Source organism: Lissotriton vulgaris, chromosome 5 (assembly GCF_964263255.1).
Source record: "Lissotriton vulgaris chromosome 5, aLisVul1.2, whole genome shotgun sequence".
Taxonomy (NCBI): Eukaryota; Metazoa; Chordata; class Amphibia; order Caudata; family Salamandridae; genus Lissotriton; species Lissotriton vulgaris.
In genome coordinates, this window is record NC_141693.1 from 721,092,155 (window position 1) to 721,112,324 (window position 20,170).

The following is a 20,170-nucleotide window of genomic DNA, read 5'->3' on the forward strand; positions in this document are numbered from 1 at the left end:
GAAGTGAAGCTTGTCTCTGCAGCCACATGGACCAGGAGGCGTCGACGACAACCAGGAGCTGGATACGGACTGTCCCACGAAGGATCTAGCTGTTGGCTGTGTCGGCTTCCGAATCGGCGTCAACAAGCCCTGGCAAAGGCAATCCACGCAGGAAGGGAAGATCGGCTTCTGTTCAGACCAGCAAGGTCTGGGGAGCTTCCCCTTTACATGAACGCAGGAGCAAGCCCAGATCAACCAGGCAAGCAGCGTTGTTTCAATAGGATGTCTTCAGGAGGGCCACTATCCAACGGGCTAGCAACTGCGAAGACGCGTCGAGGAGAAATGCAGGCGCAGGCCCCACGCGGCACTCGTGGAGTTTGCAGGGCCGAGCTTCGGTGCACTTACTGCTCGGGGTTGGGGCTTCTCTAACCCCAATGCACAACTTCGAGGACGTCTCAGAAGCTGCACAGTAAGCAAAAAGCAGGTACTGCAGGTTGTCCGGTCCCACGTCTCTCGTGTCCGCCATGGGTCTCAACTTTGCTGTGGATGTGGGTTGGAGTCAGAGAAGTCTGGAAATCCAGAGGCTGCGTCGCTAAGTCATCGGGGGTCCGGTGGGAGCGTATACAAAGCAAACCGGCAAGTTACTGGTGGTGCCTGTTTGCACAGGGTGGTCATTCCTTGACCACAAGGGAGATGTCTTCAGTCTTCCATTCAAAATGGAACGTCGAAGGTCCAAGGGTTCGTTTTAGAGTTTCTTTCCAGGATAATCTAATGTCTCTAGACACAGCTCCTAACTTTATACTGATCTAAGGGGCTGGATTACCAGCTAGGTCCCTCCTATGGGTGGAACCTGGGAAGGGGGTGGTTACACCCCTTTCCCTTTGTCCAGTTTCGCGCCAGAGCTGGGGCTGGAGTGCCCCAGCCACTGGTTTGAACCAGGCTAAGCATGGAGCACCTCTTGTGCCCCAGACAGTGTCTCATTTCTTTCAACCCATCCTGCCCCACTACACTATAGCCTGTCTGGGGAGGTGCTCGCACCTCCCAAGGCAAGAAACCTATTGTCCAGACCTCCCCTGCCGGAGTTTCGTCCAGCAGTAGGAGGTCAGACTCGTATCTGTGGCAGCAGAATCCATTTTGTGATGCTGAGGCTCTGTTTAACTTTAACCGGGTAAAGCTACAACTACATGTCTTCTCTCTCTAGAAGGGTGGAATGCTACCCCCGCCGCCAGGACTGTCAGGGAGGGGCGGGGGTAGTATTCCAAAGCATATGACACCTTACACGACACGTTTTGATAAAGCCAAACCAACGTTGGCATTCTCTGCGAGGATTATAATGCACTTGAGTATATGGTATGGCTATATCATAGAACAGCTATAAGGACATGGTTCCGAAAGCTGCAGACAGGCTCAGCTCATGCTAGAGCACCATCCCACATAAAACCAAGCACTCTGCCTTCAGGATTGTCAAGGCCTGCCATAGCAGTGACTTATAGGTATATATGTGTCTATATATAAGGATAGATATTGGAATACTATATCTAAGCAAGGGGTGATTACACAACCTTCCCCAGGCTGAGTGATCAGCCTGTGGTGTCAGTTTGGATGGCCAGCCAGGGCTGGCATAATACATGCTGCAGCCCCTGGTAGGCCTGGTATGCACCTATGCCTTGGGTACATATGGTACACTATACAGGGGCTCATAAGGTGACCCAATATCCAATTGGAGATGTACCATAAGTACATGGAGTCCATTTTACAGTGAGAGCAGATAGCCTGGGGCCCTGATTGGCATGATCCCAGGCCAACTAAGTCGAAAACCAGCTAAACACTAGGCAAAAAGTTGGGGTAACCATATAGTCAGATATCCACCTTCCTACAGTCCTAATAACCCACACAACGTGCACTTTTGATGTTTCCTGGGGAACTTTTTGAAGTCTGCAAAGTGGGAGGAAGACCCACAACAATCGCATCTTCTTTCAGTTTCATCATTGTAGTTCTTGACTTGTTTGTGTTTCTTCTTGTTGGGTTCACTTTTCTTGTACGATTCACCAGGATTCTGGCGTGAACTTTCTTTGGACCCTAATTTGCTAGCATTGGATGTATTGACTGCCTTCACCACATTAGGCTTATCAAGAACGGCTTTAGCATATCTGCCTGTAAGATCCACTTTTTTGACTAAGGCGACCACTTCTTTCAATGGTGACTCGCCATTTACCCAAAGTTTGTCCTGGATGTTGGAGTTACTTGCATGCATAATTATCTGGTCACATATGAATTCTTCTTGTAATTGCCCAAATCTGCATGTCAAAGCTAAAGTGTTTAAATCGGAGACGTATTAATCAATGCTCTTGTCTTCGCCCTATTTCCTTCTTGAAAATGTATAGCAGTCGACAGCAACACATACTATGGGTGAAAAATGTGCATCCAAGTCATCCAAAGCATGCTGAAAAACATCATCCCCCTCCCTGACTTTCTTCTCAATTCTGTTGTACGTTTTTAAACCTCCAGGACCCAAACAATACAATAGTACTTTCTTTTTCTTCACAGGAGTGAAATCTTTATCTTCTACAGTTTCAATATAATTACAGAAATATTTCTTTCACTCTTTCCGTGGCATGCATGGCTCACCTTTGAGTGGAAGAAATGCTTGAGGTTGTGAAAGGTTCAATGAGCTTAAGGCACACAATGTTAGCACCAAAAACCGAGGTTCAGAATGCGCAATGAAGAGTGGTAGCCGACCAAGGTGTGCACGTCACCGTGAGTGATAACACGCAATTGTGACAGGAATAGCACAGAATTTTCAATTGTTGAAACATTTTATTGATCCAAGTGAAAATTAGTTCCAATTGGTGAAAGTGTGCGTGTCACTATGGGAAGGAAATACACCATAGAATTGTAAGTGTGTTCATCACTGAAATAGGCAATGCACATAAATAGTGAGCACAGCAATGAGATTTGAGAAGATGAAGGAGTGGTTTGCCACGAGAAGAAAAACTGCTTGATTTGCTGAAATTTCACTGTGGGCGCTGAATTATACAGGGGTTAATGGTAGTGTGGAGAAAGTGTGCGTGTCATCGTGTGAGGAGACGCACTTGTAAGTAGTACAGTCAGGGGCGGTGGGTGACATTTGAAAGTGGTGGGGCGCAAAGTGATTGCATACAGCACCGTAGCGAGCGAGCGCAGCGAGCGAGGCCGAACCCCAAAAGGGGGGTTTGGGGGGATAACCCCCCTCCAAGAAAATTTTGAAAAAAAAGAAGAAAAATCGTGCATTTTCAAGCAAATTTGAGAAAGCAGGAAGGTTAATAAAGCAATTGTGAAAGTGCAGTTATTACATTAATAGATGGCATAACATAGGTAGCTGTTTATTCAGTATAACCACAGAGCTTCATACATTCCGTCCTATTATGCTCAGACTGAATCCGGTCACCAGGCCAACTGGCTCACTTTCAAGAACAGGACCGTATTCAAACCACTTACATGGACATACAAATCAGCAAATGACATGGCATTCAACCTACTCTCTGACACCCTACCATGCTACACACCAACTCGGAACTTTATATTCACCAATCACAACTTTCAAATCAGCAAATGACACGGCTCCCAACACCCTCTCTGACACTCTACCATACTACACACCAGATCAGAACCTTAGATCTACCAATCAGAACCTTCAAACAACACCAAAGCCACCATGTTTGCCTCCTAGTTCTGGGACTTTTACATCTCTGTCCTTCTACACTGAAACTCCACATCACCCAATATGTGGCCCATCCAATCTCTGCAGGAATTTCAGATGGCATTGAAAAGACATGTGCTTCAAGGAAAAAGCACAGCGGTATGGCGGATGTCGACAATGGCATTTAAATAACGTGCAATACAAAATAATGTTATATGGGCAAACATTTTTGTTGTTTTCCCCAAACATTTTTTATTAAGTAAATAGAACACTATGAGCGATCCGTACAGGAGAGCTGCATAATTGTGACCAATTGACTACAATCAACAATCAAGGGGACAGGATGTAGCCTTACGGCTAGAGCGGTCGGCTTCGAAGCTGGGTAACCTGGTTAGACTCTCAGCAACAACAGTCTACATCCTGTGATTCAGGGCAAATCACTTAATCTCCCCGTGCCTACCAATAAAAAAATGAAGGTGTTCATCTATAACGAAACTGGTGCTCATGTAAAGCACTCTGATACCCGATGTCTCAGGTCTAGTTTGCGCTATATAAAACTCAAAAAAGAAAAAATCTGAACTTCAAGGTCTGCTTAGCCATACAATATGACTATTCAATGATCAAATTATACAGGTCCTACACACGGTCACTGCGAGGAACCTATGAAGCAATGACTGATGACTCATATGCCTTCCCCATAGGCCTATACACCCAGGAAGCAGCACGTGACTCTTCTGTAGCAACTCTGCGAGTCACTCTTGTGGAATGCTCAAGAGGAACTGACCCTTTTCTAAGCGGAACAGCTTTGAAAAACCGGAAAGAGAATGAGCTTTACTCTGTAATGCTAGGAGTGTTGTCTTTATATCCTTGGCACCTCACCTGTTCTAGGGCCCTCCGGTACGCATGCCTGAGCCTGGAACTTCCCATTATCAGAATAAGTGAGTGGATGTGGTTGTTTGCTTGTTGGTCTCTGGTGTTTGTGGCTGTGTGCATGTGTGAGTATGGTTGAGTTTACATGTGCTGGTGTTTGTGGCTGTTTGCATGTGTGAGCAGGTTTGCGTTTACATGTGCTGGTGTTTTTGACTGTTTGCATGTGTGAGTATGTTTGAGTTTACATGTGTTTGGGAAAAGAATTACAATCAATGCAATGAACTCCCCACTGTATTTATGTCCTGAGTAATTTGCCACAGCCTCCTGTGCACTGAGATATCTACACAACAATATTAACCTCCTCCCTGCAGCTAGACAACATGCAGAAATGCAATTTCATAAAAACTCATACTTACAGGCCTTGGAGATAGCATTTATACCAGATAAAAGCCAGCCACTCTGTTGCTATTAATGTCAGATTTCTGCATCCGTTATCTCTCTAGAGGAACCATGACCAAGGCTGAGAGGTAAAGTGGGCGTAAAATTAGACTTTAAATTTGCTTTTGAAGTGAGATGAAATCCAAATATTGGCAAAGCGAATGTGTTTGACTTTTATAGTAAATACAGATACACACCATCCAAGCACATGTTGACTCGACATAGATGATACATGCATGTAAACATCCATGCACTCTCAGACTAACACACCTACAGTACCACATGCATACATACCACCGGGCAGACCCCCTTGCCGACAGAACAACAGACCCCAGGCAAACAGAACAAGAGACCCCCCCCCCCCACACACAGAACAACATACCCCCCCAGGTACACAGAACAACATACCCCCCCAGGCACACAGAACAACATACCCCCCAGGCACACAGAACAACAGACCCCCCCAGGCACACAGAACAACAGACCCCCAGGCACACAGAACAACAGACCCCCAGGCACACAGAACAACAGACCCCCATGCACACAGAACAACAGACCACCCCAGGGACACAGAACAACCGCCCCCCTGGCACACAGAACAACCAGCCCCCTGGTACACAGAACAACAGACCACCCCAGGCACACAGACCAACCGGCCCCCAGGCACACAGAACAACAGACCGCCCCAGGCACACAGAACAAGAGACCCCCAGGAACACAGAACAAGAGACCCCCAGGAACACAGAACAGACCCCGCACACACAGAACAGACCCCCCCCCACACACACAGAACAACACACCCCCATACACACAGAACAGACCCCCAGGCGGACAGAACAACAGACCCCCAGGCACACAGAACAACAGACCCCCATGCACACAGAACAACAGACCCCCATGCACACAGAACAACAGACCCCCATGCACACAGAGAAACAGACCCCCAGGCACACAGACCAACAGACCCCCAGGCACACAGACCAACAGACCCCCAGGCACACAGACCAACAGACCCCCAGGCACCAAGTTCCCTATTTCTATTGAGCAGCAGTTCATGTTAGTAAACGGAACGCGTGTCACGTTGAATCGGACAGCTGGAGAAAAACAGATCGGGTGTGCCCTCAGTCCTGGTGACGAGGCCACACATTAGTGTTTCTGTGTTATTCATCAGGACAGCGACATGTGGCACACATGACATATCACACCCAGTGTCTACATACTGCTAGCACTGGAACGTGTCTATAGATTAAGGTTGTACAATAAAGCTTTTGTTCTAAAAACAAACAAAAAACGGGCAAGACAGATTACTTTTGTAGTTTTGTACAAAGCAAACTCTTCCCGAAGGTATTGGAGAGTTTTACATTACAGACAAACAAATTCATTTTTGATAGGCGCGGAGAGATTTATTAAGTGGTGTACCCAGAATGGCATGAGGTTGAGCCAAGGTCGAGAATCGAACCTTAGTTCGGTGCCTGGACAGCTTCCAGCAGCTCATGAGGCACTCGGTTAAGAAGCCTGCCCTACCTCATCACCCATCCTTCCTCCTCGCACTCCACCACATGCACCCCATCCCCCCCAGCACCACCCCCAACACACCCAACTGCTCTCTGCTCTGCAGCTGAACCTTCAGTGCACAATGGAAATCTAATAACATTCTTGGCGCCTTCGACCCCCAACCGAAAACTGATGGAATAAAGCAGCCTCACAGCTAACCCCTCATTGCAATTATGGCATTAAACAAGTTCAGCCTGAAAAGATGAGGCTGACGAATACTTCTGCAAACAGGCTGAAAACTTAGCCCAAGCAATGCTCATTAATAATGCATCCCATTTCATACACACACAAGGCACTTACAATTACCTTTATATCCGTCTTCAATCATGCAAATGGCCTCGGATTCACTGCCCCCACCTTGTTTATTAAGGCAAACCAATATGCAATATGAAAAGCTCAAATCTTTTAAAGCAATAACGTAAAAACACTCACAAGTTAAAACAAGTTCATGTTCTGTATTCCCACGAGTGAAATACAGCTCTTTATTGTTCTATCAGGATTCCTTCTTCAAAAACATTGCCTTCATTTTTGAAATGCAAACAATATTGTTTGAAGACAAACTGCAGTGGTCCGTTTCTTTCAGCAACATTCCCACACAAAAGAACTGCGTCCTGGGCCGCAAGAGGATTTTAGGAGCATGGAAAACACAAGGCGAGTAGAAGGAACCTGACAACGGCGCGCTAACGATGGCATTTCCAAAGGTTTGTGTCGTTTTATTCCATGCTCCCACAGTAGAATCGGGCTCAGCTCCCATAAACGGGTTAACTGGGAATCCTTTTCCACAAAGCATTTGGCAAGGGAAATCTAGATCAGACAATGAACTAACCAAGACTGCAAAGGGTGACGACAACATTCGAGCTAGAGGAGGCGTCACTTCCTCCTCCTTGCTGGAAACTAAAACTGACTTCAATACAAACATTTGACATAGTTAATACAGGCCCCTTTTCACCTGTTTAAAAGAATTATTCACCTCAACAAAGAAATACAAAGCAGGAATCATGAAGTTTTTAAAAGCTTAATTCTACAAAGTGCATTTTGTACCTTCGTAAAGTTTAGACGATATATTTTGTAAAGATCAAGCGTATCTTTTTTATTCCCCTGTTAATATACTTCATTTTTAATTGATGTTTGCTGCGCAGACACAGGTGTGGGTCTTGTAGCATAAGAAGCAAGCATTCCGATAAAATGAGTAGAGAAGAGAAAATGAACTTACGGGCCAAAGCGCCTAGAAGATTCAGCGTGGCGCTTACAAAAGCTGGGCCGTCTTCCCTCGCGCAGCTCAGCGCTCACCTGTCCAGCCCCAAGTGAAACCACAGGGCCAGCTGCGGAGATGCCAATGAGGCTTTAATTATTGATGTCTTGGGGGAAACTCTATCCGCCTCATTCACACAGTAGGAAACAAGGGCGGAAGGGACACGAAAACAAATACGCCCATTTCTTTCTGGTTAACGTGCTGTTCATCAACAGATTCTGCTATCCTTGGGGACATCCCACCTTCATCCTTCAAGGCATGAGAAGGTTCCATTCGACCATGTGGCACGTGGGTCCCCACAGAAAAGTGCCCTGCATTGGCACAGATAAACCTGTAAAAGTCAGGCGTTCGTGCACATTGTGAAACGCAAACAGGGAGGCAGGGGCAGCCTCGGTGCGCCGGGGCCTGCAGCCAGCGGCGATGAGCCCGCTTTACCATCGACACTAATCCGAGCCAGGTGCTACAATTTAAGTCATATCTTTATGACATGTGAATATTCTTTCCTCGCATTAACTGCTCTCAAGGTGCTGGCGCGAGCACGCGCACTGATGCGGGTCGATGCCAGGGCCGGGCTAAATGCCCGCCTTTACTAATGACACCTTCCGAGCAGGGGGCACATTTACAACTCGCCCTTTTTAGGTCTCGCCTGTCGATGCGCATGCGCATCGAGCTTGCGAGACTATGGGGGCTTAACCACTCTTTAACTAACTTGCAAAGAATCGTGGCAATTCCTTGCAGTGCCCGTGACTTTTAAGCTCAATGCGCATGCGCATTGAGCTTAAAAGCGCGTGCACATCAGTTCCCTCAGCCGCACTCCAGGCCCCTGCTGCTTTCACACCCTCTCCCCGCTCCGCCCCCTCCCCTGCCCGCCGTGTCGCATTTCTCCTCCCCCCTCCCCTTATCTGCCTTCCCTCCGTCTTTTTTTTTTTTACCCGCTCCGCCCCATCCCCTGCCCGCCGTGTCGCATTTCTTTTCTCCTCTTTGCTCCTCCAGCAGTTCTGTCCCCTTTCCTTCTCTCCTCCCTTGTTTTTTTACTTGTTCTGTTTGTACAAGGCATTGTTTATCGCTACCTTTCACGCAGTGCTGTATCTACAGCGCGTTTCCCTCAACTGTTCTGTCGGAGTGTTTCGTGAGCGCCCTGGTATTGAATTGCCTCGTCTGCCCAGCGATTACTATTTGTAGCGACGCTCTCACCCTGGAGTTGTGATGTTATCTGAACTTACCTTGCCTAGTGATTGCAATTGAAGCGACATTCTCCCCCTGGAGTTGCGGTGTTATCTGAACTCTCTTGGCCTTGTGCCGCTTCCGTCAGTTGTAGCCAGTGGTTTTGAACAGATGGCTGCCTAATTGTTTTTTGTCTAGTGCTATAATTGGAACTTCCTCAGTTAAGGGGGAAAATCCTCCAGCTCCTTGTTAGGAGTTAATCTAGTGTAGGTACTTTTTCCCCGGTAGCCCTCTGCCTGCTATCCCCGTTTTATGCTCAGCTGTCAGTTTATGGCGTGAATTCCACACAGTGATTACCTCACAGCAGGAACCTAAGTGCCTGAGCTAGGGTGGCCTCCCGACGGCTAGAGCTCAGCTTATTCTCTCAACGAACGTTCGGCAGCTCACATCTCCACACAGTGATTCCTCTCAGCGAGAACTCTCTTGCCAGAGCGTTCGGCGGCCTCCCGCCTAGTGTGCGCTCAGCTGTTGTGCCTCAGCGAACGTTCTACCCGCTGTCTTCCTTCTGGGACTGAGTTTTTACCCGTGCAGAGCGGTGTTCTGCACACAGCGGGAGCTCTGTTTTTCAGATTTCTTCAAAGGCAGTCACAAGTTCTTAGGCCACATAATCTTATCTATTTCTCCTCGCAGCTGGAGCATATTTCTTCAAGTGGCAGTCACGAGTTCCTGAGCCACAGAATCATTATCGATTTCTTCGACCTGCAGCACGGTCAAGTTAACTTACTCATGTAATTGCCTGCCAGTTCTACATCGCTGACAGGCACAGCTCATTCTAGAGTGGATAGTTCTTACTTGGCTGGCTATTCTGACACTTGTTTTCATTCTTAGAGGCTCTCTTTAGGTCTCGTGACCTATCAATGCGCAAGCATTGAGGTCACAAGACTATAGGGCTTTAAACAGACTTTAACTGACTGGCGATTTGGTCCTGTGCCCGCGCATTGACCTAAAATGCGTGTGCACAGCATCAAATTGTCAGCCATCTGTTGCCCAGCTTGGTGCCGCTCCACCCCCTGCAGCATCAAAGGCTTTCACGGCCGGCCAGCCGTGCTTTCAGTTTCACGGCCGCCCGGCCGTGTGAAGTGCTGCTGTGTCGCATTTCTCCTCCCCCCTCCAATGCCCTCCGTCTTGTTTCTCTCTCTCTCTTCAGCTCGTTGTCTCGTTGTCGCTCTTCATCACATCCACCACCACCACCACATCCACCATCACCTCCACAACCACCACCACCACCACATCCACCATCACCTCCACATCCACCATCACCTCCACATCCACCATGACATCCACCACCACCACATCCACCACATCCGCATCCACCACCACCGCATCCACCACCACCACCACACCCACCACCACTACATCCACCACCACATCCACTACATCCACCACCCCATCCACCACAACCACCACCCCATCCACCACCACCACCGCATCCACCACCACCACCGCATCCACCACCACCACCGCATCTACCATCACCACATCCACCGCATCCACCACCACCGCATCCACCATCACATCCACCATCACCACCACATCCACCATCACATCCACCACCACCACATCCACCATCACATCCACCACATCCACCATCACATCCACCACCACCACATCCACCATCACCTCCACATCCACTACCACCGCAACCACCACCACCACCACACCCACCACCACTTCATCCACCACCACATCCACTACAACCACCACCACATCCACTACAACTACCACCCCATCCACCACTACCACCACCATCGCATCCACCACCACATCCACCGCATCCACCACCACATCCACCATCACCACCACATCCACCATCACCACCACATCCACCATCACCTCCACATCCACCATCACCTCCACATCCACCATGACATCCACCGCCACATCCACCACCATCACATCCACCACATCCACCACCACATCCACCCCCACATCCACCCCCACATCCACCATCACCACATCCACTACCACATCCACCACCACCATATCCCCCAGATCCACCACCACCACATCTATGTGTGTGGCTCTGTGTGTGTTTAGGTGCAAATGCAATGTTCTTGGATTTTCGTCACAATAAAATACACTGAACATAATCTTCACAAAAGTTATTTACAAACGTTTAAGCTATTGCCATTATAAATTACAATAACTTTTATTTAAGTATTAATTATTTACAAAATGTAAAGCCATTGTTATTTATAATATCAATACATCTAAGTCACGTAAATACAACACACATTGCATTACAAATGCTATAGGTGTCACATTTGCAAAAGTTAAAACTATTGACATTGTAACTGACAAAGCTATTAATTTTGCTACTTTCAAAACCAACACATAAATAAAAAGTGTCATTTAGAATACCAATAGCTCAAACTTTCCTAATGCGAGACCTATTGCATTTCCAATGCTTGTTCAACGTGTTTTCAGCGGCGGCGGCGCCTGTAAGAAGCAGCACCCCTCTCTATGGGGAAAGTCTAGCGCGCATGCTCGGGCAAGGTGGCACCTCACCTTGTCATGCGCAGTACTGCTGCAGCTGAGTGTGGACTGTCACTCAAGCTGCAGCAGCCCAGCCAGCCCCACCCCCTGCGCACTTCCGATTGAGTCGGGTGTGTCCCACGGCCAGTAGCGCTGATAATAACACAGTCACACAGAGGTAATTATTGCCGAAAATACCACGGTGCGTCCATGTGGCTTAGTGGGGCTACGCCCCTACGCCCCAATGGACGCACCGCGGCTGAGTACAGTGTGTGCAGCACTGAGTCTGGCAATGCACGAGAATTCCAGCGTAGCGGTGAAATTGAGGTAAACAAAATGGCGCTGTACGTGTGCGTTTCAACAATGTCACATGCACTAAGAGGGAGGCGCAGCTTGCAGGAGAACGGCAGGAGTGTTACTGACAGGATCCCAGCTGCGTGCTGTGTCAGCAAAAGGGCAGGAACTGGCAGGCGGAGAACAGAATGTGGAAGCAGAAACTGTCAAAGCCCGATGATAGGCGCCGAAGAACTCAGCACACATCAAAGCCTCCACGTGCATGAAAACAGCGCTGATCTGACCGCATGACAGCTTGAATTCCGTCCTTGAGCACAGCAACACTGGACACAGGAACACAGCAGGACCCACGGAACTGAAGAACAGCTGGGGAGTGCTGGTTGGGATCTCCTGACAACTTCAAATGCGCCACAGCCAAGAAATCTTCCACCTTCAAATGTGGCAGCTGAAACGAGTATCCTTCGTGAAGTGAAGCACACCACAGTGGGGCTGTGAATGGGAAGTAGGCTTGTTGCCACTTGTAGAAATGAAGCAAACGCGGTGAGTATGATTCTAAGTTTATTCCATACAGCCCCACAAGTAGTGCGACAGTTGGGAGCAGGGAAGAAGAGGAGCGGTCAGGGTGGAAGGTTGGGGAGCCAATAGGAAAGGGTAGGAGACAATGGGGCTCTTGCGCAGGAGAGCCTGAACAGTTACTGTCACGTGCTGGCAGCAGCGCGTGACATTGCTTATGAGTAAATTACAACAGGGGTGGTTGCCAGACTGGTGACTAACAAGTCTTGGCTGCTGTAAGCACAGCAGAAAGTGATTTTGATCTCCGGAAGTTCTGGGGAGCATAGTAGCCGTCTGAAACTTCTTGGAGGTCAGGACTACGTTTTCCACAATGCACTGGACCATCTACTTCTGGACGATCACTCTGAGCACCCGATGGCCAGTCATTCTTCCTTTCAGGTACGTTGTTTTTACTTGCGGTTCCGGGGGACTAGTGCCACTACTCCAGGGGAGTCTAGTGATGCCTTTGGCTCTCAAAGGGGTCTCTCTGTCGGTGGGAACCGAAATTTGGTCTAGGACGAGCGCGTTTGTGCAGTTACAGGAAGCTTGTCACAGGTGCAGAGTATTACGCCTTTGGTTTGGGCAGCTCCTGTTGTAGCAGACACAGGTTTCTTCTTTTGCCCTTGTTGCAAATCAGATCAGAACTGAAGTTCTGGTGACAAGGGTAGCCCATAAATCCTAGATTTAGGGGGGATAGGGGTGTGAGTGCAAGTGGCCAATTGGTTACAAGCCCTAGCAGCTAATCTGCGTCTGAGCTAACCACATCCGGGTGTGTAGGTCACCTTTTCCACCCAGAACCCATTATTTTACCACTTGTAAAAATGGCAGAAGTCATCCGTAGCTATTCAGAAAAGGTAGCCCACCCTAGAGTTGTAGCTAGCCTTCTGGGGGTGTACACCTCCTGAATACCTAATATTTTCACCTGCCCAGGGCAAATATGTCTGGTGGCAGGGGGAGGGTTGTTTCCGCCTTTGGGAGGCAGTCTTGTATCACAGGCGGTGCATCCTTTGAAGCTCACTGCCTTGATGTACTCACTAGAAAGCCTGTCAAGGAGGGAGGTGTGACCGCCTTCCCATCCAGGCTATTGTTTCTGACTCCTGGGAGAGCTCACATCTCCTGACAAGAGGTCAGATTCCTGTCTTGGCAGCAGCAAGCAAGTGCTGGCAGCCAGAGCACAAGAAATGCTGGGCCATTCAGGTGGGCAACCTTTAAGGTAGCCACCTGGGTGCATGCCACATCCAGTGGCGGTTTCTCGTCCTGGGCGGAAGAGCGTCGTCCCACTTGCTGGTGCACCAGTAAACACAGAATAATAAAATGGTCATTACCATTTTATTATTCTGTGTGCCACCGGTGTGAGGAAGGGAGTGGGCAGGTTCCTAAGAAACAGCCGGGGTTTTGCTGGTACAAGACCCCAGCCTGAAAGTGAGCTGGATTAGCCTGCTCCAACCAATCCTGGAGCTGCTCACATGCTGAGAGCAGCTCCAGGATTGGTTGGGTTCGAGCTCCACTTGGAAGGAAGCCCTTCCTGCTCCTCGTCACCCTTAGGATCAGCTTGGGGAGCGGAGCGCCGGACGTAGGGCCCGGCGACCAGCAGCATTTATGGTGAGTGCTTCATCTCCATTTATTAATGTTACTAGCCACCACTGCACGCTATTAGGTTGTTACCTTATGATGACATTAACTTGCTTTGCCGGTCAATGTCGATATGCTCTTCGCGGCAGGTGCGTGCTTAGTTATTTTATAAGGACGTTGTTAAGTGCAGAAATGGGTTTTGTTGCCTTGCAATGCAATTTACTACATATACATTGTTGTTGTAATCCTTTAGTTTTTGCATTCCCCCTATTATGTTTTTTGTCCCCCAGACAAAAATTAAAACTTCTTTGTCTTGTGTCTTCAGCAGCGCCATTACCCAGCCAGCAGAAGTTTCAGCCTGGCTCACAAAGCAGGTGTGGTTTAATGATACAAACCATGTTGAACGAAATCCTCACATAATTTCTAAAAACACACTCTGGCATACATTACTCTGTTGGGGACACGCGTCCCTGAAGAGCATAATGATGGAACAGTTATGAACAGCACATAACTACAATACTCTGTCTCAGACACCATTCCATGGCATAGCACTGTGCTAAATGATGCAAATTCCAAGTAATGACGTCCACGTTAAAGATTAGGATTTCTGGCACTGATTCTTCTTTTTCTTGTAAAACTATTGTTGTGCACTGTGGAAAGTCTACTTGTTCCTATCACTCTAGCTCTCTAGCAAAGGTTTTGAAGGTTTCGATCCAAATGTTGGTTCTGTGACTCTTTGTAGATAGCAGCACTTCCCACATTCTATTTTAAATAGTTCTTCAGGCATTTTTGTAGATTTAAAACAGATGAGTTGACACATCTCGTCTGGTGGCTCAGTAGACTAATGCATCCTTTGCAGCAGTTTGATTTTGACCTTGTAGTCACAGGTTCGAATACCGGCAGGTCCACTCCAATTTTCATCCTCACTCTAAAATAATTACTTGGCACTAAGATCCCCTGTGGTTTGAACGTGGACTTTACATACACAGGACTTCCCTGATCGATCTATGTAACCAGCTGTTCCTCTTTAACAGCTGCACCCACCTTTTAAGAAAAATAAATCGAGAATTTTGGACTGAACCTTAAGTCCATTTGGTAGCTGTGTGATACAGGAGTCATCAGCTGTGCTTACAGAGCCTGCTTCAAAGCAAATATTGCCACTTTGGCATGTCACAAATCTCGTCTTTCCTTTAGCTGCCTCTTCGCATGCTCTTGTGTAAATGCAGTGTTTCCAGCAGCGGCTGGCAGCCAGGGCAGGCGGTGAGAGGGGATGAGGGAGGAAGAGGAGCTGGGCAGCAAGGGCAGGGGTTGCCTTACCAGAGCTGGGTGTTGTGTGTTGCTTCAGGTACACGATTCCCTATGTTTCGGTCACTATGCCTGTACACTGGTAGAAGGAGTGTTAGGGACAGCTTTTCTCTGCCCCTGCTGTACTTGTTTAACTGACGGGGCTGCAGCTGCTGCCAGCGAGCTTGGCTGCTGTCCTTTAGGGACGCTGCAAACTGGGGACTGTTATCGGGCCACAGAGAATAAGGACAACCTTGCAGAGCCAGCCACTGTATCCAAACCAAGCACCTGTTAGCATTCTAAACTTCATTTTTATCCCACCAAACCTACTCAGTTATGGAGGTTGGGTTGTACTCCACTAACAGTACTCTGTACATGGCATATATGTGTTAGACCTCGTGAGCCCCGAGACCTGCTCGCCCCAAGACCTAATCGCCCGGTACTTTCAGATGTCACTCGCCACAACTTGCTATATCGTCCCCAACATAGGAATCATGTCAGGGGTGATGAGGCACGTTGTTTGATACCAAGCACAACATATTTAGGCAGTACGGTAATGGATCTGCCAACCGTGGGTTTGCCTGTGTGCCAGCCCATGTTATCCAAGGACCGTCTATCCCTTATTGTACTTTAATGGATAATGGCCACTGTAGGGACATATAAGCCTGCACTTGCATGTCTACACCTTTAATATAATGCACCCTCCCTCCTGGGCTCAGGAGGCTTTCCTAAGGGGTGACTGACATATTTTAAAAATAGTGCATTGACTTTGTCACACATGGTGAGGGCAAAGTCAAGTTCAAGCAGTTTGCACTGCTCCATCAGTTTGCAATGGCAGGCCTGATGTCAGTAGTTTACTTGGGGCACTGAGGGTGGCAGAAACAGTGCTTCAGTCATTTGTGACCCCTTTAACATACATGCCCTGGGTACCACTGGGTCATGTACTAAGGACTTATAAAGGGGTTAAAGTCCTTTGCCAAATGGAGTTGCCAATTAACACATATCAGTTTCAGGGAGAGGGGAGAGATCACTGGCACTCTGGCCTGGACAGCTGGCTCCAGTGCACTGTCGGAGTCATGACCAATAGCATTGAGGCAAAACGTGAGGAGTTGACATACAAAAAGTCCACTGCCCTACACATTATTTTACAAATTAAGCACTGGATGTATTATAAATGCAGAGTTGCTGTGTAGACTGCCTCCGACCTACATGGCCACAGTCCCCACTCTACTTTTCCCTGCTGTTGGAGTCTACTGATTCCATCTCTCCCATTGTAACAAGGTCTTGTGAGTGATTGTTTATGTGGTGCATGTAGTGAGTGGGAAACAGGTAAAATCGATGGCAGGAATAACACAATGATATTTCAGTATGCCAGACTGGTATTTTTTAATACATTCAATATGCCTGCCAAGTTGTCTACATGCAATGTAGCTGACATATGGAAGTAAAAAATAATTAACATTCTATGATTACTAGAACAGCTATTGACTTTGCAAATGCTCGATACATAAAAATGGGCTAAAAATACAAGACACCTTCTTATGTAGTATACATTTCTATATTTTAATTCTTTTGCAGGTCATTAAGATTAAACAATTTATTTTTTGCTTCAGGAACTGGCAGCAACGCTTGCTACATGGAAGAAACGAGAAACATAGAAATGGTGGAGGGAGATCAAGGACGAATGTGTGTTAACATGGAATGGGGAGCATTTGGAGACAATGGATGCTTAGACGACATCAGAACAGTTTATGACAAAGCCGTTGATGAATTGTCACTGAATTCTGGGAAACAGAGGTAATCAGAATGAATTTCTGAGATCATGTTTGCAAAGAAGCTTTTAATAATGTATGATCATTGAAAAAGGAATGAGAACATTCAGGCATAAGAGACTTGCTGGAAAATGTGGAAATTGTTAATTTTAAAGCCAGCACAAAAGAACAACAGTTAGAATGAGTTAAGTAACAGAAATATGTAGCCCTATTGGCTTGGTCTCTGTTGCACTGTACAGAGTGAATGACTACTGAGACCTGTTCTGGTTCAGGTGTATGCAAAACAATGAGACATATGGCCCATTTTTAGGTCGAGCCTGAGCCAGGGCTCAAGCGCTGCTCTGGTGACCTGTTGTAGGTAATGTACTAAGGAGAAGCCCCGCCCATATTTGTTATTTGCTTGCGTCTTTGTAGTTTGTAAATGCTGGCATCTGGTTCCTTAATAGGCTTGTTAGTCCTGCCTTAATACGGCCATGTCGTCATTTGCATCCTCCCATGGCTACTGGCCCCTTTACTTGGTTGTTACACGCTACGTGTACAATTTCTTTCATTGAGTTTTTCCTACGTTAAGCACGACGACATGCTTCGCTTACATTCAGGTGGACACGCCCGCTTTCACTTTCAAGCAGGCGGGATAATGCAGCCATTTGTTTGCAATGCCATAGGTCTCTCATTTAAATGCGATACCTATAGCATTGCAAATATTTTAATGAATATTCCTTTCTCCCTGGATAACCTCTTTAATGATCTGCTTATCAATCTCGGCTCCCAATCCCCCCTCTATGGACACGTTGCTTCGCTTGCGTGTCCTATCTCTACGAGCACTGCTGCTCGAGCTACTGAGCAGCTGATCCAGTGGTAATTTCCATGTAATTTCTCAATGCAAAACCTCATTTACCTCTATTTTACCGCTCTATAGGTGATAGGACCTTTGCCACTGTGTATCACCTTCAGGAGACTTTACATAAACATGAAAAATATAAATATAATTAACTTTTAAGGCAATAAATAGAGTTGAGTATTTTGAAGGGTTTTATTTTTTAGTTAAGGTTCTCTGACCCTTTATTCATTAGTAAAATATCAATCAGGTTACAGAATTTAAAATTGGAAAAATAGAATTAATACTGAACATATTACAGACTGGAAACAAGGAAGGGAATGAGGCATCAAATGTCACTCAGAATTCTTTAAAGAGTTCAGGAAAATATAATTCAAGAGTGAGTTATGCAAGGCTAATGCTAATCAAAATTAATCATTGACAAAAATCTCCCACAAAGAGAAATAAATGCATAAGACAAATACATCTTTTCAAAACTATTTAGTTAGTCAAAGCATAAACTTAGAGTTTTAGCATCTAAATCTAGTCTTATGTATCACCATAAATAGTTATACATGTTTTAAATATTAATAGGAAAAATGTACCAGTCCATTTCCTCCTTCCTTTCACATTGCACGCACACTCTTACATTGGCACGATGACAAAAGCGTACAGTTCACTGTGGCCTTGACCCATGTGTCTTCACTTGCGGCAGCTGGCATAATCTGCGCTTGCGTCTCTCATTTCAGCTCAATTCTCAGCCATGCTGGATTCTTAGGCAACCATTTTATGATGGGCCCAAAACAAAACAAACACTAAAGAGTACTAATTTATTAAATAAAACCCATTATGTTTACCTACCCCATACTAGTACCCAGTATTAGTTATTACCTGGCAAAAGCTATTAGTTTAAAGCAGTGTTTCTATTGTTTGTGCACAACATGCACAAATGTGCAATGTACAACATAGCATAAACATGCACCAGTGCAAATTTTCAAATCTCACACAGTTAATACATACTCATAGCAACATGCTCTAATGTTTTAGGCAACTTGTCATGCAAAATGTGTTGCCCCCCTTGTAGTGTTGGTGCATGGTTAATTAATACACATTATAAGAAAATGTGTTATGAACTAAATATGCATTGTCTAAATATGCAACAACGCGGTACAAAAGGGGGTGGTGATGGACGGAGCATCTGAACCAATCAAACACTCACACCAAGTCAACAGATCTGGGTTTAATCCATCACTGTTCTTTAGCCCACTCTGCCACCCCAGTTCAGACATGGCCATATGCAAATCAGTCTGACCCTGTGCCTCATGGGAACAGTCCAGCCCGAACGGGACGGAGAACGTCGGAGTCTTCCTATCGACGTCGGAGACGAAGTGACAAGCATTGGCGCTCGCCGTCGAGGCGACACCGCTGATCGCCGTCGAAGCACCGGTCGACGTTGAGGGGCTCCTCGACGTCGAGGGCCTCAAGAAGGAGGAATCGACGCTCGTCGTCAAGGACGGAACGTTCGACGTCGCGGAGGCGGCGTACGGCGTCACGGAGGAAGAGGTCGACGTCACAGGAGCGGCGTTCGACGTCGAGGAAGAAGAGGTCGACGTCGCGGAGGCGGCGTTCGACGCCGGAGTCGCGGAGGCGACGTTCGACGCCGGAAAAGCGACGCTCAGCGTCGAGAAGGAAGAGATCGGCGTCTAGGAGTCGTTCCGTCTCTCCTAAACGGCCCAGAAGTCTGACTGCTTCTAGTGGAGGACGCAAGAGGAAGCGATCACCTGCTGAAGGGGCTGGATCTCAGCCCCCTTCGCCTAAGGGGTCACCGGGCTCGGTGTACTCAGAGGTGTACACACCATCTCGGCCTAGGTCGCCACCTCCGCCTGTACCTAAAGAGGACCCTCCGCTTCCGCCAGGCGGCCCACCGCCACCGGTTCCTCCGCATGGGCCGGCCCCTCGGTCGGTGGTCCCTCCGCCGAGGTCCACGACGTTGCCTCCTTTGCCTACACCTCCTAAGGGGACACCGAAACCTAAACCCCGAGAGGAACCAAGGAAGACCCCACCACGGAAACCGGTGGAGCGGCCACGGGCTGGCAGGTCTCGCTCTCGCTCTGGGAGGAGGGAGAGATCGCGACACAGATCGTCCACGCGGTCGAGACGCCGCAGTAGGAGGCACGACTCTCGCTCTTACACGAGGTCCTCTGGGACCAGGGACTATTCTCCGACCTTGTCGGGGTCACCAGACACGAGGGTGTCCCCGATTAATGACCTGGTGGCGTTGCATGATGTCCTTTTAAGGGGCGCTGCGAAGTTGGGCATATCCTTGACGGTGCCTACACCTAAGACTTCAGTCATTTTTGAGACATTGCATCAAAAACACCTGTCTCGTCCACTGCTGCCTCTGGTGC

The 20,170-nt window shown here is 47.6% G+C and overlaps 1 protein-coding gene across 1 annotated transcript in view; it reads left to right on the forward strand.

The window, feature by feature from the left end:
- LOC147711436 (hexokinase-1-like) overlaps positions 1-20,170 on the forward strand; it is a 2,269,016-nt gene that overhangs the window by 1,883,533 nt on the left and 365,313 nt on the right. Inside the window, exon 15 of the mRNA XM_086919487.1 lies at positions 16,787-16,970. Coding sequence (XP_086775613.1) covers positions 16,787-16,970 — 184 coding nt within the window. The remainder of the gene's footprint in view (positions 1-16,786; positions 16,971-20,170) is intronic.